The sequence below is a fragment of the Talpa occidentalis genome, unplaced genomic scaffold (assembly GCF_014898055.3).
Source record: "Talpa occidentalis isolate TD23 unplaced genomic scaffold, MPIMG_talOcc4v2.1 talOcc4.13, whole genome shotgun sequence".
Taxonomy (NCBI): domain Eukaryota; kingdom Metazoa; phylum Chordata; class Mammalia; order Eulipotyphla; family Talpidae; genus Talpa; species Talpa occidentalis.
Window position 1 is genome coordinate 99,921,888 of NW_023601322.1, and position 24,472 is coordinate 99,946,359.

At 47.0% G+C, this 24,472-nt stretch overlaps 1 protein-coding gene across 1 annotated transcript; it reads right to left on the reverse strand.

Annotated features, from left to right (window-relative positions):
- Positions 1 to 690: 690 nt before the first annotated feature.
- On the reverse strand, positions 691 to 22,677 carry TACR3 (tachykinin receptor 3). Its single transcript, XM_037509610.2, has 4 exons — positions 22,492 to 22,677; positions 20,939 to 21,089; positions 9,637 to 9,833; positions 691 to 2,109 (listed from the first exon to the last, which is right to left on the reverse strand). Exons 1-4 carry the CDS (start codon positions 22,674 to 22,676, stop codon positions 1,797 to 1,799), a joined length of 846 nt encoding a protein of 281 aa, XP_037365507.1. The 5' UTR covers position 22,677; the 3' UTR covers positions 691 to 1,796.
- Positions 22,678 to 24,472: the final 1,795 nt, after the last annotated feature.

A 24,472-nucleotide genomic window follows, 5' to 3' on the forward strand; every position in this document is an offset into this window, starting at 1 on the left:
ATGTTGAAGAAACTGGGTCACTTTCTTTTTCACTGGGAAGTTCAGGGAGGCCCTGGGCCAGGCTCGGGGCTCAGGGACAAGGGTAGGCCCCGGCCCGCCCCACCCAGGCGAGTCTCCCCCTGGACTCCATGCCACCCCTGCAAGGTGTGGAGACCTTGTCTATGCTTTGATAGCCTTGCTCTCCAAAGGGGTGCTTAGGACTCAAGGTAACTGAGGAAAACTAGACAATTTGAGGAAAAGGCAGGCAGCATGATGGCGTTTTGAAGGGTGTCTGGCGAGTGTGCTGAGATGAGGCCCCTTCAGACCGTGTTTTGCTAGCAGCTGGGAAATAGGAGGGCTACCTTTATTTTCAGTATCATTTTTAATGTTTTCAAAGAGAAATCAAATCTCACATATTACCACACATGCGAAGGAGGCATGTCTGTTAAATCGACTCAGTGTAATTACAACTTGAAAAAACTTTATCCACGAGCTACGAAGGTGACAAGGTTGCCCGCCAACCCCCCCCACTCCCCCACCACCCCCTCGGGGGCCCCACTGCATGCATTGGCCACCCCGCCCGCAGCCGCCATGCTCACGCCGGCCCGGCTCAGCCCGCCTCCCCTCGCTCGCAAGTGCACAGAGCGCGTGCATCCTTGTCAGCGGCCGGCGCCGAGCACGGCCGCCCGAGCGGCAGCGCTGGAAGCAGCAGCTGCTGTCAGGCGGACTCCCCAACGGGCAGGTTTGCTTTTTACCCCCGTACCGGTCATTTCAAAACACGTCTTCTAGGTGTAAAAAGACGAAAATTTTTATTTCTCTTAAGACAGGGCTACTTAAAGCGAGGCCTTTTGATTCTTTTAAATTTCTCTGACAAGAAGTACTACTTTCTGTGCGGATCTAAATCCTGAAGCCCTCTAGGGAGTCTTGCGTGCCTGGCCCCAGGAACGAGCAGCGGGAGGACAGTCCTGCAGGGACGTAGCGCGAGCTCGCCTGCTGCGAGGCCTGCTGTGCCCCCGCCACGCTGCCTGGTCACGCCTGGCTCTTCCCCTCAGGCCTGGCATAATGTCGTCTTCTACGTCCTGTTCTTACTCCTTTGTCGGCGGGGCTAGGGGGAGGGTGCACCCAACGCACCTCACCTTCCCCAGGGGGGACATGTCTGGCAGGCGCTCCCGTCAGCCTTCCCCACTGGGAATCAGTCTTCAGCAGTTTTGGCAAAAACTAAACAGTTTCTGAGACAAATGGGATTCTCCCCTTTTAAGTACAAGGCTTTTCTACTGTTTTATGCTGCGCCTATCACAGGGATGTAAATGTCTGAAACAACAGGACTGTAGGAATTTGGTCTCCTAAGGTCCTAAGTCTGTATTCGCGTGATGTTCTTAAACTATGGAATGGTCAGAAAGTAACTTCCCAGTTGTGAAGTCGCTTTCTCCAACGATCAGAGAATGACGTGTGTACACACTCGATGGGACTCGTTTTTTTTTCGATGCCATTTTACACAGAACATTTGTTAAATGTAAGTTTTCAGTTTACAAAATAACATTCAGGCCATAAGTTTTCTCCCCTCCTTTTGAGTTACTCTATTACTGAGGAAATGACTCACTGATCTTTGTATTTACTTTTCATTCATCAGCGTTTCTGAAAATAATTTACACCTTTCAAAGAACCACGTCACTGTCATTTTACTGTCCCAGATGCGTATTCACTTCTGGGTGGGAGAAATGAACACCTTGCAGGTATCGCCAGCTGTGTTTTCACTGGGCTGCACCTGGAAGTTTAGGGCCGCTAGACAACCGTCCGGGGGGCCTGCCGGGCGCGGCTCAGGAAAAGTCATGCACAGACGTGTAGGGGGACTTGATGAGACTCGAGGGGGTGCAAGCAGATTTGGAGTTTCTGCGAGAGCAGCCACTGCAGATGGGGTCCCTGGGGGTCGCCCTCTTCTTCCGAGTGGATCTGGCGCCATCTGGGTCGCTGGGGTCCAGCACCACGGTCACGGCCTCCATCCTGCTCACGGTGCACAGGCTGCTCTGGCGCGTGGGGCGGAACCGGGCGGCCCTGAGCTCCAGCTCGTCGTAGCTGGAGACCTCGATGAAAGGGCACCAGCGGAAGGCTCTCTTGAAGCCAGCTCGGAACCTGAGGAGGACAAGAAGCCACGGGACAGTCAGGTGGGGTGTGTGCGCCTGCACTGGGGCGCTCCCTTCAAGCCCCTCTCCCGCCTCCCCTCTGGGAGCTTCACGTCTACACTGTCTTTCTCTGCCACTCTTCGCCCACCTGCTGTCTGTCCATCTCTCTCAGCCTCTCTGGCGTCTTTCTCGCTACATCTGTCCTTGTGTGTCTGTCTTCCCTGTGTGCGTTCATCTCTCTGTCTCCGACTCCGTCTCTCAGCGCCGGTCTTCGACTCTGAGTAACTGAGTCTGTCGGACCGTCCCTGCCTCTCTTGAACCCTGTCCCCTCTATCAATGTCCTCGTGGCCGCATCTGTCTCTCCCCGGCGACCTCTGTCTCTGTCTTGACAGGTGGACTCGGTCTCCTCGCTCTCGCTCCGTATGGATCCTTGGCGCTTTATCTCCGTGCCTCTCCTTTTTCCTCCGATTCCATCTCTCCCACTGACTGTCTAGATCCGTCAGTCTGTCCTTCTTGTCTGCGTCTCCATGGGACTCCCTGGGTGTCTCCTCTCAACTTGTCTCCTCCCTCTCCCCAGGTCTGTCTACCTGTGTCAGGTACCTCTGTACCGAAGTCTTTGTCTCTTCCGCCTCTCGCTCCGGCCTGTGTCGGCAGCGCGCTGTCTTGGTGTGTCTCGGAACCTCTCTGTGTGAACGTCTCTCTTCCGTAGTCTGTTTTGTGTCTTTTTGCCTGTGTGTCCCTGTGTCCTCCATCGCTCTAGCAGATCTCATGCAGTATCTCTGTCACTGGCTCCCCTAGCTCTTTCTCTCTCTCTCTCTCTCGCCGTGTTTTTCATTTCTCTCCCTCCATCTCTGTCAGTCGATGTGTCTCCTCCTGTCTCCGTGTCTGCTGCTGTCTTGGCCTGGCTCTCTCCCGTCTACTTGGTCTGTTGTCTCTAGCCACGTCTCTGTCCCTGTCCCCTGGTCTCTCTTAGCTCTTTCTTGGTTTGTGTCTCGGTCTCTGGGTTGATCTGTTTCCTTTTGTCTCTGTGTCTGTCTCCATCTGTCGATCTGTGTCTCTAGATCTCTGCTTATCTCTGTGCCTCTCTCAGTCTGTCGCCTCATTTCTCTCGCAGTCTTCCTCTCTACCCTACTGTCTCTCCGCCTCCCCTTACCATCTGCTCTCTCCCGCCATGTCAGTCTGTCACCCAGTCAGCCCTTCTCTCTCCCTCCCTCTTTGTGTTGCTGCTTTTTGTCTCGTCTTCCCCATCTCTGTATGTCTCAGCCTCTCTCCATCTCTGTCTCTGCCGTCAGTCCTTTCATTTGTTGTCCCTGTCTCTCTGGAGCTCTTGGGTGTCTCAGCCTGTGTGTTTTCTTTTGTCTGTGTCTCTGTCGCCTCAGTTTCTCCCCGTCTCCTCCTGTACTGCACTGTGTCTCTCTGTTCTGACTACTGTCTCATTCCGCCAATCTTTGTCTCTCAGCCTCTGACTGTGTCTCCTCTCCCTGTTTGTCAGTCTCCCTCTCTCTCTCCCCCTTGCTTTGTTTGCTTCTTCCTCTCGCCCTCTGTCCCTCATATCTCTGTCCACCTGTCTCCAGTGTCTGAGCCTCTCTCCCTCTGTGTGTCTCCTCAGTTTCTCTTCATCTGTTGTCTCCAGCCATGTTTCTGTCTCTCTCTCTCCTTTTTCACTGGGCTCCATGTCTCGCGGTAGCTCTTGGTGGTCTCTCAGCCTCTGTCTCAATCTATCTCTGTGTCTCTCTTGCTGCATCTCTCAGTCTCTGGCTGTGGCCTCCATTTCACTCCCTGTCTCCCTCTCGACCCCACTGTGTCTCTCCGCATCTCCTTCTGTCCTGTTCTGCCTCTGACCGTCTGCGCTCTCCCCCATGGCTGTCCATCTACCTGTCAGCTGCTCTGTCTCTCTCCATCTCTTTGTGTTGCTTCTTTGTCTCTCTCTCAACCTCTCTCTCGTCATCTGTTGTCTGCAGCCATGTCTCTGTCCCTGTCCCTCTGTCCTGTATCTCCGGTCTCCATGTTTCTCCGGAGCTCGCTCTTGGTTTGTCTCTCAGCCTCTGTGTCCACGTGTCTCTGTGTCTCTCTGTCTCCACCTGTCTTTGTTGCTCTGTTAATCCTACTGTTGGTCTCTGCCTCTGGATCTCTCCTTGCCTGTCTCTCACTGCATCTCTTCGTCTCTGCCGGTCTGTATCGACTCCATTATTCTCCCCTACTCCCTCTCTACCCCACTGTGTCCCTCCACATCTCTGTTCTGACTACTCCGTCTCATTCTGGCTCTCTGTTGGCCAAGTTCTGTCTCAGCCTCTCCCGCGGTTGGTCTAAGTCCTCATCAGTCTCCCTCTCCGCGTACATTTCTCCGCCTGTCTCTGCTTGCGGCTCTCTCGTTTCTGTCCCCGTCTGCCTCTGTCTCTCTGGCATCCCTTTATTCGTCTGTGTCTCTCTGTCCTCTCCTCCTGTGTCTCAGCATCTGACCCTCTCGGTCACCCTTTACTCCTTCTGTGGGTCTGTTCCCGTCTGTCTGTCTCCTCTCTGTGTCTGTCTCTCTGCCCATCCACCCGCATCTCTTGGTCTGTCTCTTGGCCTCAGTTCTCTCTCTCTCTCTCTCTCCATCCCCCTGCCCAGGTCTGTAGGAAACTGTCTCTTCATCTCTCTCCATGTACCCATCTCTCTGTCTCTGTCTGCTGAGTCTCTGCCTCTGATGGTCTCTCTCCCTCCCCACGTCTGTCCATCTCCCTGTAGTCGTCTCTGTCTCTCCATATTGTGTTTTCTTCTTTGTCTCTGGCTGTCTCTGTCCCTCAGCTTCTGACTGTTGTGTCCCTCCCAATGTTTGTCTAACCCCATGTCATTCTCCCGCCTTCTGCATCTGTGTCTCTTAGGTCTGTCTCCAGTGTCTGTGATGGTTTCTGCCTCAGCCTCTCTGCCTCTAATGTGTCCAGCCACGTCTCTTCCTCTTTCCTGTCTCAATGTCTCTCTCTACCTCTTTCTTGGTTTCTCTCTCAGCCTCTGTCTCGCTCCATGTCCTCCTGTCTGTCCTTTTATTTTTGTCTCCATCTCTCTGGATCTCTCCTTGTCTATGTCTCTCACTGCATTTCTCAGTCTCTGACTGTCTCGATCCCACTGTGTCTCTCTGCATCTCTGTTCTGACTAATGTCTGTCTCTCAGACACTGCCTCTCCCTCCCTATGTCTGTCTGTGTCAGTTTCTCTCTCCATCTGCCTCCGCCTCTGTGTCTGATGTCTGCATCTCTTTCTTCATCTCTGTCTGTCTGTCCATTTCTCCCTGACTCTGTCTCTCAGCAGCTGACCTTGTCGGTCTCCTCTTGCTCCCGCATGTCTTGGTCTGTGCATCTCCATCTGCTACCTCTCTCTCCGCGCCTCCAGTCTGACCCTCTTTCTCTCCCCACGTCTATCCATTCCCTGTCAGCTGGTCTTGGCCTCTCCCCATCACGGTCTCTGATGCCTCTGCGGTCTCTGCATGTCTCCGTCTCCATTGTCTGTTTCTGTCTCTCAACGTCTCTCCCTTTATCTCTGTCTCTCTTCTGTCTCTTTTCCCCACTGTTGTCTCCAACCACATTACATTGTAGGCTCCATTCCTCTATCCTCTCTCTGGTCTCCCACTCTTTGTCTCTGCCTCTCTCTCTCATCGATTTCTCTCCCTGCCTCCCTCCCAAGTCCACTGTGTGTGTCTCTCGCTCTCTCTCCCCCCTCCCTCTCCTCTGTCTCTCTCCTCTCTGTCCTGTCTCTCCTGTGTCTCTCCTCTCTGTCCTGTCTCTCCTGTGTCTCTCTCTCTCTCTCTCTCTCTCTCTCCCTCTGTCCTCTCTCTTCTGTCTGTCCTGTGTCTCTCCTTAGTCTCTCCTCTATCTCTCGTCAGTCTCTCCTGTCTCTCTCCTCTCCCCTCTCTCCTCTCTCTCTCCTCTCCTCAGTCTTCTCTGTCTCTACTGTGTCTCTCCTGTCTCTCCTCTCTCTCTCTCTCCTCTGTCTCTCCTCACTCTCCCTCTCTCTACCTGTCTCTCCTCTCTCTCCTCTGTCTCTCCTCAGTTTCTCCTGTGTCTGTCCTCAGTCTCCTGGGAGGAGAGAGACTGAAGAGAGACGGAGGAGAGACAGTCTCTCCAATCTCTCTCCTCTCTCTCCTCTCCTCTCTCTCTCCTGTGTCTCTCCTCTCTCTCCTCTGTGTCTTCTCAGTCTCCCCTCTGCCTCCCCTGTGTCTCTCTTAGGTCTCTCCTGTGTCTCTCCTCTCTCTCCTTTGTCTCCTCTCTCTTCCCTGTCTCTCCTCGGTCTCCTTGGAGGAGAGAGAGGAGCAAGAGGAGAGACAGAGGAGAGAGACAGTCTCTTGTCTGTCTCTCCCGGGTCTCTCCTCTCTCTATCCTCTGTCACTCCTCTCTCTCCGGTGTCTCTCCTATGTCTCTCCTCGGAGGAGAGAGGATAGACGCAGGAGAGACAGTCTCTCGTCAGTCTCTCCTCTGTCTCCACTGTGTCTCCTCTCTCTCTCCTCCGTCTCTTTTGTCTGTCCTCATTCTCCTCTGTCCCTCCTCTCTCTCCTCTATCTCTCATCAGTCTCCCCGGAGGAGAGACAGGAGAGACAGAGGAGACACAGAAAAGAGAGGAGAGACACAGGAGAGACTGATGAGAGACGGAGGTGAGGAGAGACAGTCTCTCGTCACTCTCCCCTCTCTCTCTCTCTCTCTCTTTTATCTCTTGCCAGTCTCTCCTGTGTCTCTCTCAAGTCCTTCCTCTCTCTTTTTCTCCCTCTCTCCTCTGTCTCTCCTCTGTCTCTCGTCTCTCCTGCCTGTCTCTCCTGTGTATCTCCTCAGTCTCCCCGGAGGAGAGGAGAGACAGTCTCTTGACAGTCTCTCCTGTGTCTCTACTCTTGTCTCTCCTCTGTCTCTTCTGTGTCTCTCCTCTCTCCCCTCTGTGCCTCCTCTGTCTCTCTCCTCTGTCTCATGTGTCTCTCTCTGTCTCTACTCAGCCTCTTCTGTCGCTCCTACTCTCCTCTGTCTCTGTCTTTCCTCTGTTTTATCTCCTCTCTCTCCTGTGTCTCTCCTCAGTCTCCTTGGAGGAGAGAGGAGAGAAGGAGAGACAGAGGAGAGAGAGGAGAGACAGTCTCTCGTAAGTCTCTCCTGTGTCTCTCCTCTCTCTCCTCTTTCTCTCGTGGCTCTCCTCTGTCTCTCCTTTTCTCCTCTCTCTCTTTTGTCTCCTCTCTGTCTCTCATGTCTCTCCTCTTTCCTCAGTCTCTCCTCTGTCCTGTCTCTCCTGTGTCCCTCCTCTGTCTCTCAGTATCTCTCCTGTATCTCTCCTGTGTCTCTCCTCTGTATCCTGTGTCTCTCCTCAGTCTCCTCAGGAGAGAGACAAAGAGAGAGAGGAGCAAGAGGGGAGAGAGACAGGAGAGAGGAGAGACAGTCTCTTGTCAGTCTTTCCTTGTCTCTACTGTCTCTCCTCTCTCTCCCCTCTGTGCCCTCTCCTCTGTCTCATGTGTCTCTCCTCGTCTCCTCTGTGTCTCTCTCTTCTGTCTCTCCCCTCTCTCGTTTTTCTCTTCTCTCTCTCCTCTGTCTCCTGTGCCTCTCCTGTGTCTCTCCGTCTCCTCGGAGGAGAGAGAGGAGAGAGAGAGGAGAGACACAGGAGAATCACAGGAGAGACTGACGAGAGACAGAGGAGAGAGAGGAGAGACAGTCGTCAGTCTCTCCTCTCTCTCCTCTCTCTCTCTTCTCTGAGTCCTCTGTCTTTCCTGTGTCTCTCCTCAGTCTCCGCGGAAGAGAGAGGAGAGACAGAGGAGCGAGAGGAGAGACAGAGAGAAGAGAGACAGAGGAGAGAGAGGAGAAGGAGGAGAGAGAGAAGAGAGAGAGGAGAGACACAGGAGAGTGACGAGAGACGGAGGAGAGACAGTCTCTCGTCAGTCTCTCCTGTGTCTCTCCTCTCTCTTTCCTCTCTCTCCTGTGTCTCTCCTCTCTCTCTCCTCTGTCTCTCTCCTGGTGTCTCCCTGTGCTCTCTGTCTCTCTCTTCTCTCTGTCCTCGTTGTCTCTGTCCTGTTTCTCCTGTCTGTCTCTTTCTCTCTCCCCCGCTTTGTCTTCTCTTCCTGTCGGTCTCTGTCTCTCCCGTCTCTAGTCTGTCCTGTGTCTCTGCTCTATCCCTCACACGCCTGTCTCTGTGTATCTTCTGTGTCTGTTTCTCTCACTCTCTCTCCTCTGTCTCGCCTGTCTCTGCTCAGTCTCCTCTGTTTCTCCTGTGTCTCTTCTCTGTCTCTCCTCTCTCTCCTTTGTCTCTCCCCTCTCTGTCCTCTGTCTCTCCTCTCTCTCCTATGTCTCTCTCCTCTGTCTCTCCTCTGTCTTCTGTCTCTCTCTGTCTCTCCTCAGTCTCCTTGGAGAGAGAGAGGAGACACAGAGGAGAGAGAGGAGAGACAGAGGAGAGAGAAGAGAAAGAGGAGAGAGAGAGAAGAGAGAGAGGAGAGACACAGGAGAGACTGACGAGAGACGGAGGAGAGAGAGAGGATAGAGAGGTGAGACAGGAGAATGACAGAGGAGACTGGGGAGAGACTGAGGCGACAGAGGAGAGACGGAGGACACTGGGGAGAGACAGGAGAGAAAGAGGAGACTGAGGCAGAGGAGAGACAGATGAGAGGAGAGACACAGGAGAGAGATAGGACAGAGGAGAGACACGGGAGAGACTGATGAGAGACTGTCTCTCCTCTCTCTCTCGTCAGTCTCTCCTCTGTCTCTGCTCTGTCTCTCCATCTGTCTCGATGTCTGTCAGAGTCCGTCTTTCTTTCTGGTCCATCTCGCTGTATCTTTCTCGGTTTGGCTGTGTCGGTCTCTGACTGTGTCTCCCCCTAGCTCCGTGTCAGTCGCTGTCATGTTCCATCTCCCCCTCGCTCCCCCGTGTCTGACGCCGTGCCTCTGCACGGTCTGTCTCCCCATGCGTGCCCTCCCGTCTGCCTCTGTCTCTGAGCCGGAGTCTGTCTCCCTCTTCTTTGACCATCTCTGTCCTGGTCTGTGTGTCTTGGCCTCTGTGTGTCTGTCTCCTTTCTCTCCCCGTGTGTGCCCGTCTACTGCCAGTCTGCCTCTGTCTCTCAGGCGGTGTTTCTTGGTGTGTTTCTGTCTCCGCCTTTCTCTCTCTCCTGTCTGTCGCTCTATTCTTTTTCTGGTTTTGTTCTCTCTCCCTTGTGTCCATGTGTTTGTCTCCAACGTGCTTTCTCAGCCTGCTCTGTGGCTCTCGCTCCCTCTGTCTCTGACTCCTCTCTGCCCCCGTCTTTCTACGTCTGTCCCTCTGCCATCTCTCGCTCATCTGTCTCCTCCTTTCTTTCTCTCACTGGTTTTCCGTGTGTCTCTCTCCCTCTCTCACCGTTCTGGTAGACGCGGCTGTGCAGGGTGTGGCAGGAATCTGCCCGCAGAAGCCCTGCCCCGACGAGCCTGTGAGAACGCCGTTTTGAGGACGGCCTTGTCGTGGGGGAGGGCGGCATCAAGGACTCTGTGCCTGTCTCCTCTGTGCAGGTGTGCGCCGTGGAGCCCGCCCCGTGCTTCCCGCCGAGCAGGAGCGACGCGGATGGCGTCCGGGTCCTACCTTTTGTTGAGGCAGCAGTAGATGATGGGGTTGTACATGCTCGAGCTCATGGCCAGCCAGAAGCTGCCCAGGTACACCTGCTGGATGTGCTTCCACCTGTTGAGCTGCTGGTAGATGGCGGTGACGATGAAGTAGATGTGATAGGGCAGCCAGCACACGGCGAACGTGGCCACGACCACGATCATCATCTTCACCACCTGGACAGAGGGGAAGGTCATGGCTGGTGAATGGGGCGGGGGGACATTAAAGGTGCTGCTTCTGGTAGGTGGCTGAGGGTCCCATTTTCCTACCATACAGTGACACACACCCGGACATGGGGAGTGGGGCCGGCCCTCCAGAAGGTGGTGCACACGTTGTCTAGGCTGCGCCCCTATGGACGCCACCCTCGCCCAACACACGCACGCACACACACACTCTCCACCTGCTCAGACGTGTCCACAAGAGCCCCGGTGCTGGGGAGACGGGAGGGCGGAGGTCTGGCCTGGAGGGCGAGGCGGCCGAGGTGCCAAAGACACACTGCTTGCCCAGCACACGCTACCCCCGACACGGCCGGATGCGTGAGTGTCTGTTCTGACGCCAGCTTTACCAGGCAGCCACCTGAGCAAGGACTTGTTTCTCCCCTTAATCTGCTAACTGGGAAAGGTGCTCTGCACAGCGATGATGTCCACGCTGGCGTGCACAGCCGTTCACTGTGACTTTGCAGATGAGCAGTGGAGACCGACAGCTTATACATCAGCTCTTATAACTGCAAAGGAGGGATCATTTCCTGCTTTTTCACATTTTTGAAGGCTAATGTCCGGGGAAGCCCTAGCCGACACACCATGCCTGTCTCTACCCCCTCGGTAGGGCCTACCTTCCACAAGGGCAGAGAGGATCGCGTCACTCCCTTCCTGCCCCAGCACCGTATCATCCCTAACACACAGCGGGAGGTGCAGAGCCGGCCGTGGGAGGAACAGATACTGAATGGCCACGCCATTTCTGCCAGGAGGCTGGAGGGGAGGGTATTTTCTGCGCCTCCCAGTGAAGTAAAATCTGTTCCCTTGTGCCAAATTGACTGGACACTGAGTAGCTTGGATCTGTTTATAAAATGAAAATAGTCTACGAGGTCATCCGTTCATCGTTCTCATCCATCAGCCTATGAAGTTTATTCATACATCATTTGGGAATTACGAAATCGTGACATGTTTAGAATATACACTACACAAAATAATTTTGAGACTCACCCATTCAGACTAGAATAGACCAGAGAGTCTGACAAATGGCCTGTGAGCCATCTCGGCGTCATGAACACACCACTTTTGGATGGCACCTGTTCTGCCTGTGCGTGCTGGCGACTAGATGACAGCTGGCAGCTGAGGGGCCTAAGACAGCTTGAGAAACACAGCGTGCAAGGGAGTAGTGTGCAGGCAGAGCGTCCCTGGGGCCCGTCACCTACCATCCGAGTGACCATGCTGAGCAGATGGACAGTCCGTCAGTGACGAAGAGCCACGGCATGAGCTCACGTCACTGCTGGCCTCACCGTGTCAGTGCTTTCCCCATGCTCTGCAAATTGCACTTTTTCCGTTTTCTTTTCTCCCATGGAATAGGAAAAAATATTTGCACTCCATACAACTGGTCAGGGGTAGTATCAAAGAGCTACAAAGAGCTCACACAATTGAACAGAACCACCACCCTAGTCAAAACATAGGCAGAAGAGCTAGAGACACCTGTCCAAAGAAAACGCAAATCAGAACCACAATGAGATGGCTATTCTCACTGGTATGAGGTGGTCCTACCAAAAACTGGCAACAACAAATGCTGGCAAAGATGTGGAGAAAAAGTAGCCTCTTACAGTGCTGGTGGCAGTGAAAACTGGTCCAGCCACCATGGAAAGCTATGGGGAGGTTCCTCAGAACACTAACATGCAGTTACCATATGACCCAGGAATTCCACTCCTAGGGAGCTACCCAAAGGACACAAAAACTAATTAGAAAGGACACCTGCACTCTGTTTACTGCAGCACTGTTTACAATAGCAAAGATATGAAAACAACCTCCATGCAGTCCATGAATGGCTCAGGAAACTGTGGCATATGTACACAGTGGAATGCTACTCAGCAAGGCAAAAACAATGAACTCATGCCTTTTTGTGGCAGTATGGATGAGCTGGAAGGGATTTTGCTATGTGCATTAAGTCAGAAGGAAAAGAAAATGAGCAGTGGTCTCACTGGCATGTGGACTGTAGAGAAGCCCAACAGAGGGTCAGGGAAAAGACTAATCTTGCAGGCAGACCATAGACATAAGGCCTACAGCAGAGGAGGAAGATGGAGGGGCTCAAAATGGGCAGGAAGAACACAAGGAATGGTGGGGATGGATCACGGGTGGTGGGGGGAGAACGACGACAACACCTGAGGGGAGACAGCCAATTCCGTCCAAAAATGAACAGCAATGTAATGCATACATCTACTAAGAAAAGGGCATGTGACTAAGGTGAGCCTGGTATTAACTATTTGCCTTTTCTAAACAAACACTTGCTGACAGGACAACTGCACCAAGAATAAAAGCAGGACTTTACTTTGCTGCAAGAAAGCATTACATTTCATTCTGATTTTATGTTAAGGACAAGAAAACCATCTGTGACAACGTGGATGTGGCAAGGCCAGCAAGCTAAGGGTAGCACCCGCGAGAGCATATGCAGGCGCCCCATGGACGCTTCCGTGCAGACAGCTGCAAACTCCCTGCACAGGGAATAGTCATCCAAGGGTAGCTGAAGGATGCTTCTAGTTCAAAGAATCTAGATATACTAGCTCCATTTTCTCATTTTACAAATAAGAGAGAAAAGTGGTGATTCAAACAAGATGATGCAATACCAGGCCTCACACTCCTCCTGCTAAACACACAGCCTCCAACTCGTTTGTTTGGGATCAAAATCTAGTCCTTTCTTCCTGTGCTCTATCTCCCTTCCCTCCCAAATGCTTCCTCTTTCTGATCCACACAAAATGTTACACTACTTTGGCTTTACAAATCTAGATTTCCTCTAAATATAAGCAACAGTATTTGTTATCTACTGATACTTGGTAATGGAAGTGGAATGGCTATGGGATTTTTTTAGTTACAGCAAAACCAGTAATATTCTTTCAGTGCTACATTAACTAAGGAGAATTTGTTAAGGGGATTGTATATTGTTTCACGTGACAATTTATTCAATGGAGATTTAGATTGTTAAAAAAACTCATCTAAACTAAAAACAAGAATACTATATATTGACCTGACTTGTTACATTATTGATCAGTAACTGACATTGTATACGGAAAATGTGCACTAACATAGACCAAACCACAAGAACCCGGAGTCCCTGATGCAACCTTGAAAACAATGACAAATGTAGGCATATGATCCAACTTCAAGCTATGGTATAAAGCATCAGGAATTATATCAGTATGATAATGGAAGAAAAATACATCCATGGATCTATGGAATAGAATCAAGAGCCCAGAAGTAAACCCCCATATATGTGTATGTGTGTGTCTTTTTATATATAAATATATTTATAGCACTTATATACATCAGTGTATATGTATCAGTGAGATTTATCTATCAGTGCACCATCTATGACAAAGGAGCTATGATCATACAAAGGAGCCAAGAAAATCTCTTCAACAGATGGTGTTCGGAAACTAGACGGCCACATGCAGAAGGCTGAAAGTGGATCTCACACTAAATCCATACAAAAATAAATTCAAAGTGGATTAAAGACCCGGATGTAAGACTCCAAATTATAAAATACATAAAAGAAGGAAATACAGGTGATGTGTTCCATGCTAACGGTGTTAAAGGCATCTGTGGTCACTCAAACTCAATGGCAAGGGTAATGAAAGCAAAAATAAGCTTTTCATCAAATTAAAAACTCTACAGTGAAAGAAAATAACCGAATAAAAAGACAGTCTAATGAAGTGAAGAACAAAGTGTGTTCTTGAGTACACACTTTGTTGTGTACGACAAAGGGTTAATGTCCAAACTACACAAAGAACTCAATACTCTAAAGAAGCAATCTGATTAAAAAATGGGCCGAGAATCTGAGTAGACACTTCTCTAGAGAAGACAGGTGGCTGATAGGCACATGAAAAAAGTCTCGTCACTTAGAGGAAAGCAAAGCAAAACAAAAATGAGATCAGTTCGTATCCGTGAGACTGGGTCACATCAAAGAGAACAGCAAGTTTTGGCGATGGTGTGAAGTAAAAGAAACCTTTATAGCAATCTTGATGGGAATGTAGACAGATGTGACGATCTTGGAAATGGACAGCATGGAGCGTCCTCACAAAAACTACACAGGAACTGCCAGTACGATCCAAGAAGCCCACTTCTGAGTATAAAATCATCAACTCAAAGAGCTATGTGCTCCCAAATGTCTACAGTGGCATATGGACAATGGCTAAGATTAGAAGACACCCTACATGCCCACTGACAGATGACTGGACAAAAAGATGGGGTACATCTACAAAGCAGAATACTCCTCTATAATTAAAGGTGAAATCCTTCGAGGTCCAGCAAAATGAAAGGAACTCAAGGGAATTAAGTGCGGCAAATTCAGTTAGAAGAAGAAAGAGAAATAGTGCACATGTTCTACCCCCATGGGCAATATAAGGAAACAGAGCAGGTGAAAGCACCAAATGAAATAAACTGCACACCTTGACCACACTGAGGTTACCAGAGGGGGAGGTGAGGGTGGAGTAGGAGCAGTGTGGAGGTGGTCTGATGGATGGTGGTGGGTGAAAATAAAATCGATGTCCCCTCACTTCGGTATTTGCTTGTAGCTCCTGCTTACTGAGGAATTATGTTCACAAATTAAGTTTTAAGTTCATGGATAGTGCTGTAAAGAATTTAAAGTTGATAGTGGAAAATGACTTTTTAAAAAAATATTACCTATTTTGCCTGGTTTAAGCTAAAAAGCCTTTTAATTTAGACTATATCAATAAATACAATAATATAATTCACTTGCATTACTGGTAGTTAAGCCAATAGAAAAATAAGTAAAGGGTTACCTTATCTGACTCAATCTTTCCTTCTAACCCCAGTGCTTGAGTAAAAGCACAAAGATAATAATAATAAAGACGTACTCTATCAGATGTTCTGGGTTCAAATCCTCACTCTACCATCCAGTAGCCAAGGCAAGTTCCTTAGCCACCTAATGACTGTTACTTCATCTGAGAAACGAAAATAACGATAGTGACTTCCTCGAGTGGCTGGCAGCATCCAACTGGTTAGTCTATTTAAAGCATCCAAATCAAGAGTCAGGTGCACCAGAAGCACAGTAAATGCTAGTTGCTTGTACACAGCCATGCCAAGCATTATTCCCTTGATGGTGAAAATTAGGTTTATCTTTGTCTCACGAATAGAAGAAAGTGCAGATTGGAATTGCATTCTTATGGCCATTACCTTGAACGTGTACATTATCTTCATCAATCCTCATCAAAAAATTTGAAGAACTACTTCAGTATCATAAATGAGAAAATAGAGCAGAAGATAAAGAGTCAGAAAACCAGTCACTAAGTAGGAATCAAACAAAATGGTGTGACTCCGCGGCTCGTGGTTTTTCCCATCAGCACTGCAGATGCATGTGTGCGGGTGGTGTATCTGTGTGCGTGGTGGGTGTGTATATTAGGTATGGTATCGGGAAGTCAGGATGGCTCTTTCCCTGCAGAGGAAGTCTTTGCTTATGTCTCAAGAAACTTAGCAAAAATAAGCAACAATGTGAGACAATATAGTGGAAATGTACATGACACATAATGAGAAACAAAAAGAAAAAATAAAGTGGTCAGAAGAGCTAACAAGGAGGCACTTCAAAGACGACATGCAGATGGCCAACAGGCACACGAAAAATGTTCATCGTTTATCGTCAGGGAAATGCAAATCAAAACCACAATGAGACGCCGTCTCACACCTTAACGTGGGCCCATAGCAAAAAGACCAAAACAGTAAGTGCTGGTGAGGGTGTGGAGAAAAAAAGGACCCTTGAGAATGTAGACTGGCTCACTCCTACAGAAAACAGTATGGAGGTTTCCCTAAAGGTTAAAAATGACCTGACACATAACCCAGCAATTCCACTGTTAGGTGTCTAAAGAATGCAAAAGCACGAAATCAAAGGGAAACATGCACTCCTATGTACACTGCAGCAGTATTTACATAGCCAGGCCACAGAAACACGCAAGTGCCCAAATGCACTTGGTTAGTCTATTTAAAGCATCCAAATCAAGAGTCAGGTGCACCAGAAGCACAGTAAATGCTAGTTGCTTGAAGACACATACACAATGGAATACTACTCAGCCACCACAAAAGATAAACTCATGCTATTTGCAGCAACATGAATGGAGCTGGAAGGGATTATGATAAGCAAAATAAGAGAGGAGAAAGAAATGCCAGATGGAGCGCAGAGAAACCAAACAGAGTCAGACAAAGGGAAACTGACAACAAGCCCTAGAAAGCTGACTATTGCACTGAGGCTACGGGAGCGGGAGGAGGAGGGACAGAACAAAGTGGGGAGGGAGCACAATAGACTGTGGGTGTTTTGGTGCTGGGTGTGGTCACAACAATGTTACCTTAATTAAAAAAAGATTACCAAATCACAAAGGAATAAAGGAGATTTTTTTTCAATGCCAGAATTCTATAAACAAATGTTAATTTTAAGATAAATGTATCTTAACTTTTGTGAAAACTTAATGGTGGCATCACCAAATTTCTTCAATTTCAGCTACATTATCCCAATAAATGAGAACGACCGCTGAAATGATGGACCGTGCTCCGTCGTCTCTTATCGTCTCTTGGTTGCAGTGACTGTACTTCAAGTGTTTGGAGGCTAATGGTTACCCCACTGGACACTGTACAGACCATCTTTACCACTGCAGTCATTTCCAGTCGACAAAGCTGTTTTGGCAATTATTACCTTCCTGAGCTTCATTCAGTTTCCTGATTTGTTAAATGGAAGAACGCAATTTCCACCAGTCCTGTCTCTGCAGGAGAAAAGCATCTTGTGGACACAACACTTCAGACACAAAGTATTGTTTCAAAATCTGACTCTTTGAACTCTTACAGTTTTCTGAAACGATGCAATCCTAAAAACTTGTGGTCAGGATTTAGGTCCAACTTCTGCCAGTTATTAATTTTGTACCCTTGAGAGTCATTTTCTTTTTTCTATAAAACAAGAAAAATTCCCTTATTGTGAGACAGCTATTCGCAGACTCAGGCTCACCGTAAAATGTGGGGCCACTACAATGCTTACAAGCAAATGTTGCTTCCCACCCACCCAGAGCCCCAGTCCACTCAGACTGGGGGTGGCGTGGGGTGGGGGCGGGGCGCCCTCAGAACCCTCGTCCAGATGGAGGCCAGTCTCGTCACCAGCCCTGAGTGTCCACATTCAACTCCTATTAATACAATGCACAAATGGTGCTTTTTTTCTTTATCTAATTTAAAGGCCATCAAAAAAACTAGAGATATTCTTCTTCAATTCAGATGAACCTTGTCAATAGGAACTTTTAATAAATAACCTTTGATGAATGAACTGAACTTGGAGTCTATTCCCATTGTTTTCATTCTCTATCTACTCACCATTTCTTTTTCTTCTAGATAAGTATTCCCTATGTTTCTGTCCAACTCATTTGCCTGTTAATTAGCAACATTCCTGTCCTTCACATCTTGTTAATCACTAGCCTTCGGCCATTTATATCCTAGAGTTATTCCAAGAAAACAGCAGACTCACACATATATTCTGTGACATATTTTGTCACTGCTAAGAATTATTATGGAGAGGCTATCAATCCATTCTTTCTCACTTGGATTTCCAAGAAAGTGCCCTCCATTAAGAGGAGGCCATGACAAAGAGAAATCTGTGTTTCCAAAGTGCAGGGGTGACAGCTGCGGGTGGAGTCTAGCCTAGCAAGATGGCAAAGGCTGAGACACCAACTGGGCTTTTCTTACTTGGAGACACTAAACAAACAGCAGGATTCTGGCAAGACTAAGAATAAAAATTAAAGAGCATATCTGATTACTAGAACATCTGCAGTATGAGATACATCAGCACCCTCTACTCATGACCCCTTGTGCTGCATTTCAGTGCAGATACTGAAACCAAGCAAGCAATGAGATCTCAGGGTCTGATCAGATCTCTCATTCTACAACCCATGTTTTACACAGCAAATGTGTTTTAAGCCAGTTTGTGAGCTGAGCACTAGGCATTTAAAATCTGACCTTTTCTATCCCAAGATAGGGTATATGACAACATGAAGATGCCAGTTTTTGTTGTATAATGTCATCTGTTAAACAGAGTTTTAATACTAATTTTCATACATAGTACTTTACTAAGCATTTTGATGAGCAGCTGCAATCTGTGGCTGTATCTACCAATAAGTAGAACAGAGAAGGATCAAGTTTCATTTTATAGATATGCAATTATTCTGACACTGGCATCTGAGCATTGATGCAAAATCTCCACCAACAGGATAATGTCAGAAAAACATTCCCCCAAGTTTATGAAGTTGTTATTTCAATTTGAATGTAAGAGCAATGTACTGAATGGGACACATTGTCTGTAAGACAGCTTTGGCAAGGATATTACCCAGTCACCTCTACTTCCTCTCTCCGCTTTCAAATACAACAGGCTTGGCCCAGGCTCTGGGGATGATGGGGCATTGATATTTGTATTTTGCCACTATATGAAGACATTCTCATTTAATGCACAGGGATTCTGACCTTAACCACTTTGTTACATTCAAGAGACCCTGTTTTTTCAGTACACAGATTTCAACAGACATCTACAGCTATGGTTACCTAACACAAATGGCTTGTAACAGAGACCATATTTACAGACCGCTGCCTAGAGCTTAATGAGCTGCCGTGGAGCCACGGAATTTTAATACTGGTTTTCCAGTCCAATACTTTAATGATGAGAAAGTATTAACTTATTTCTTAACTTTCGTAGTCTTTTAACATGGTGCTAGCTAGAAATATTGATACTATTTTCAAACTATTAAGTACTCAGCCAGGACATAAATAAAGATTGAAGTGGGAAGGGTTAATTCTAAATTATCTGGAAGTTTTGTGTTAGTTCAGATTTTATCACGGTGTGTGGTTCTAGTCACACAGTGCTGTTATCAACCGCTAATAAGATTTTGTTAGGATTTTTACATCTGGAGACTGCTAGGATAGGATAGATAACTCAGACAGGTAACATTTTACATGCTGCCTGTCTTCAAAGAATTTCACCCTACAAGACTTGAAATTGAACCCAACTCCTAAACATTGTGGGAGAAAGAGACATGGAAGCTAAGCTTCTGAGCACTTGCAAGGACCAATGTAGCCATGTGACTAAGACTCAAGTCTGTATTTATTCTCATGTATCTCTGACCTACACGGTCACATTAAATATGAACGTAGCATGATTGCTAGAAATAACGACACTCTAAATCAGCCGTATTTTAATTTGAAGGAAATTAGAAGATCAAACTATTTTGAAACATGAAATCTTTGGACAATGTGAGGGTCCGGTCTTTGATACTGATGCTCACACCAGTGAGTGACTGTGGAAGATGCCCGAGGCCATGGCAAGTCATGAGGGGCACTCGTGGCAGGAAAGTCATTTGGATTATTTCAGCCCAGAACAGAAACAGAGACATGGACTAGCACTTTCAAATGTCTCGCTTTTCTGAAATATTCCAGAAGGATCATGCTCTTAGTCTGAATGGACAGCTATACTTTGAAATTAAAAGAGTAATTAAAAGGACATATGTATGCCTTATTCTCCTTGGCTATGTAGCGGCAAAGGCAAACAATACCTCTAGCTTTTTATTTTCTGGACTCAATGCAAAAATAAATATTAATTTTCATTTCACACTAGAAACACTGCACATATGAGGAAAACAGAACTATAATCTACAATTACTGGACTTACTTTCATTTGCCTGAAGTGAACAGCGAACACTATTTCTACAAAGAAATTGGCTGATACCTCAGCCAGTAAGAAATAAGAGACAGGAAACTAAGTGGGCTGCTAGTGTCAGAGATTATCCTGAGGCACATAGGATGTCATATCAGCTGTCCAATGCAGTGACACCGATGGGAAGACCCCTCAAGCAAGACCCCGCAGTGAGAGCAAGATGGCAGAAAACAATTCCAGAGGAGAAAGAGCACCACGGCGCCGGGTTCTAGTTCCAGCATTCTTTTCCTTAGTTAAGGCATAGTTTGGCTGTTATTACTAGTACATTTATGTTGAAAAGATGATGTGTATTTCTAATACTGAAGACCATGATAAAATGTTAGCCAAATGCCAATCTTGCCTCTCATCATTTGTCAAAAAACAGAGGAAAAGCTTATCAGTATCAAAGCAGAATCCATTTTTCTACATTTGATTTAAAACCCTGACTGACCACTAAGTGCTAACAGACAAGTGGTGGTAAAATTACTGAGGCTTTTTTTTTAGGGGTAGTGGCCATAGACTAGGTATAGTTGTAATGAGCGAGTCATAAACGGAATGAACAATAATAGATATAATCAGTATATCTTAATCCTCAGAAAACCTCTCTGAGTCGCATTAAGTCACATGAACTGGAAAAACAAGGATGAAGTAGATGATTCTAAGATTACTTTTAATTCCACAAACAGAAAAAAATCTCATTCATAGAGTCACCAACTGGTAGAAAAAAAATCTGAACAATAATCCTAGTAAATTGGCAACATAATTTTTTTTTATATTTTCTTGCTTAATGTGCATTGCTCAGAAGTAGGTTTTCTATGTCAACCAATAATTTATAAAGGTGGTAATGCAAGTCTTCCATTCCTTCATCAGACAACCATGACAGCCATGCAGTAATGAGCTGAGAGCAGGGGCAAGGAGCGGATGGATACTGGAAAGTTGCCACACACACGAACGAGACCCACCCCTGGCATAAAAGCAGTTTCCGGAAGGTGACTGATCACTCCTGAGGCATCCCGTCCCATAAAGGACAAGGGTTACTGGAGATGGTTACAACTGCAGAAATGCAAACTACTGGGATTCCTGTTAGAGAGCAATTCTAGAAGTTTCAGGTGTATGGTGAGCAAACGCTGTGGGAGGTGCTGAAGCCTGCAGCAGGAGGGGACTGTAATGACATTGCGCGTGGATAGCGGGTCACAGAAGACAGAAACGTGAAATTAAAAGTCGCTAGAAAGAGCACCAAAAAAGGAAAGCAGGACTAAAGCAGCCAGTCACATTATATTACTTAGTTGACACGAGGCTTGACCCGTCTGCGGGGCCACCACCTGCATGGACCTCTGGAAGGGTTTACACAGCATAGTACCTTTCTTTTCGCCTTGAGCTGCTCATGGTACTTGTCACAGGTGTCTCCTGGGACTTCTCCGCCCCAGAGAGTGACTCCCACGATGGTGTAGGTGACGCCCATGATAAGCAGGGGGAAGCAGTACACCAGGACGATGACGATAATGTGGTAACTGCAAGAAGGAAGACCAGGCTGAAGGGCATACGGGGACAGAACGGGGGTAAGTAAGTTATTCTCAATCATCACCAAAATGCCCAATTACTTCCACTTCTGTCAGGCCTCATTTTACAAACTCTCACATTCTCATTCTGTTGTCAATGGCTTGTGACCCCCAGCCCGGCTCCGAATGCAGGCCTGTCCTCGGCTCAGTCGGTACCGAGCTAACCTGAGGTGTCATCAGAGGAAAAGAGGGCAAAGTGCCCCCAACAACTGACAGATACCCTTCTCCCATGCAGGCCTGTTGAGTGCCTGCAACGTCTGACCTGTTTTAAAAAAGCTGTTTTTCATCCAAGTGAAAAGAAAAAGGTCAGTAGATGCTCCGAGCCATGTTAGAGCCACAAGTTAATTTACTGTGATTTGGAAGACCAGGTAAAGACATTTGTGGGCATTTCTGCAGTCGATGCATTTGGAATTTGCTAAGAAGTAGCACAGAGATGTGTTAGCCACGCCAAAGGCATACTGCAGTTTACCAACCTGAATCTTAGGCTTGTATAGCTTTCCATCAAAAGCATAAAGACAATGCTAGGGAGGTCGAGGAGGGCGGCCACAACCGCACAGCCCAAGCAGCATCAACACACTCTGCAGTGGTTGCGCTCTGGCCAGGGGGGGCCTCACTGCTTCCTTTGGTTTCCCGATTGCTGACTGAGCCCCGACATGAAGTCAGCAGAAATGACTTCGTCCATACAGACTATTTTTTATTATGATTTCCTTAAATGACTAAGACTTACCAAGGTGATGGGCAGACTACAGTCCTCAGTGTAGTAACTGCTGCCTGTTTTATCTGAGTGCTTAATATTTTTCTTCAAATTTCTGGAATGTGGGTAGAGTTGAGCTACATAAAATGGCTGCTATACAAGATGACTGTTACATTCACATTTGTTATTTTTAAATGGAAAAATAGGTCACAAGATAAGAATTTTATTGAAACAATTTAAATGCTAAAAATGGAAAATAAATTTCACCCAATTACACAATGTTTTTCCCTTTGCTTCTCTTAAGGTGGGTCCAAAATATGAAATATTAACTTCTCTCATGCAGCATCCTTATTTCCTTTCCAATTAAGATTAAGGTTTCTTAGAAGAGCGGCCCCCACCTGAGACCGAGTCCCTCCACTCACTGCTTTTCCAGCCCCAACAGTCTTGCCTTCTTGGGCGCTTTGCTCTGTCTCCAGTGCCCGCACCACCTCCCTGCGGATGGTACAGCAGCTATGCCAGGTGGAAATCGTGCTACCTCACTGATAACAGTGTACATGAGAGGCTGTGAGGGAAATATCTTGCATTTGCCTCGTTACAGTTGATAGGACCTTGAGCATTCAAATAAATGGAACTGAAAATCACAACAGAGAATTAACTCACGTGAAATGTTGTTTGGGACCTTCTGGCCACTGCACGTAGCAGAGTGTCCGGCCTGGCATAACTTTGGTTTTGGAGTAAAGACACTGAGGGAAGGCCAGCAGGAAAGCGAGGACCCAGATGCTTGCGATGACAAGTTTGGTGGCTGTAGCAGACAGTCTGGGCTTCAAGGGATCAATAATGGCCATATACCTGCATGAAAATAAGCAAAACCATCTTGTGGGTTCTCTACAGGCAGAGTGCAGAATGTCTAAGACCTAGAAACTCACCTAGATCTGTAACTCAGTCAATTCAATAAGGAAACAAACAACCCAAAACAAGTATGGGCAGAAGAGTTACAGACTTCTGTAAAGAGGACACAGACGGCCAACAGGCACATGAAAACATGTTCAGTACTCATCAGGGAAACACAAATCAAAACCACGATGAGATACCACCTCACAAGTGTGAGCATGGCCCACATCCTATAAACAGAAACGTGTGCTGGGGAGGGTGTGGAAAAAGGGGACCCTCCTACACTGTGGGTGGGAATACAGACTGTCCAGCCCCTGTGGAAGACAGTAGGGAGGTTGCTCAAAATAATAAAAATAGATCTACCATATGATCCAGCAATTCCACTCCCGGGTATCTACCCAAAGAATGCAAAAACACTCACTTGAAGAGATACACACACTCCTATGCTCACTGCAGTACTATTTAACTGCACAATGACACAAATAAGTTAAAAAGATTAGTCTGTATACACAATGGAATACTATTCGGCTATAAAAAGTACAGCCCCTGCTATTTGTAACAATATGGATGGATTTGAAGGGATTATGTTAAGTGAAATAATTCAGGAGAAAGACACATACTGGATTATTTCACTTATCTATGCATTAGAAAACAAAACAAGGGGTAGGCAAAACTAAATCAACACAAACCCTAAATATGTGACTGCAGAACTGAGACTACCAGAAGGGGAGGGAACCCAATGGACTCCGGTGGAGGACAGTGGGTGCCCTTAGCAGTAGGGGTGGTGATGTTTACCGAAGAGCTGTGAACTGTACCCCCATTCATGTACAATGTTATATAAAATGCAATTAATAGAATAAAATGCAATTTCAACGGCCAGGGTTGTCTTTCCTTCAGTAAACAAGCTGATGAGGGTTTTGTTGTGTGGTGTTAGCATACACGTGTAACCATGGTGAAGTCCTAGAATTCAGGCAGCTATAGATTCAAATCTTCTTCTGTCACTTAATCTTTCTGAACCTCAGCTTCATTTTAAAAATAGAAATGAGAACGCCTACCACCTAGAGGTAAAGTCAAGACCTAGAGAAGTAATTTAAGTGAAAGGTGTTGATTATTTGGTGATGTGCCTAGCACATTATCAGTATTTGTAAGTGTCTGCTGGATGAACTGGAAATACGTAGAGTAAGTACTTAAAATCACGAGTTCTGCAGTCAAATGCTCTACCACTGAGGTATACCTCCGAATTATGAATTCTGTACCAAAACATCTCCAATTTTTCTACTTTAATTTTTAAAAGAAAATTCTGAACAACAGCTATGAAAAATTCCTACAAAAGATGAGAAGTCTCAAGGAACAAGATTGTGAACATACCCATTTAAAAGCTTCAAGAGGGAAGTTCAAACTTCAGATAGGGATAAGTAAAGCAGGTTTGACTAAGGCTAGTCTTCTTCAAAATTGAATTCATACTGCATCACAAAATTTTTCATTGACTATCTGTTCATTTGTGTATAAACATAGGAAAATACATTTCATGTTCTATAAATGTACTTACATATGATTTTTACGGTGCATCATTTTGGAAAATTGGAAACTCTGAGTATGGTAACAAAACTCAAGCTTTCTTCATTTGATGTACCATAACTGCCAAATTCTGGCTCAAATTCAGAGAAGAAAAAACTATATACCAAAATGATTATATTTTTGCATTTTTCTGTTGGCCAAACAAAAGCTACTTTTTAAAAAATTTTTGCTG

Bases quoted from the DNA above. Each gene is read 5' to 3' on its own strand.
- TACR3 (XM_037509610.2), bottom strand. From the start codon at position 22,676: ATGGCCATTATTGATCCCTTGAAGCCCAGACTGTCTGCTACAGCCACC. The intron at 9,834-20,938 runs GTACTATGCTGT...CCCTCTGTCCAG, and splicing joins AGCTCAAGGCGAAAAGAAAG to GTGGTGAAGATGATGATCGT. The intron at 2,110-9,636 runs GTAGGACCCGGA...TGTCCTCCTCAG, and splicing joins TACTGCTGCCTCAACAAAAG to GTTCCGAGCTGGCTTCAAGA.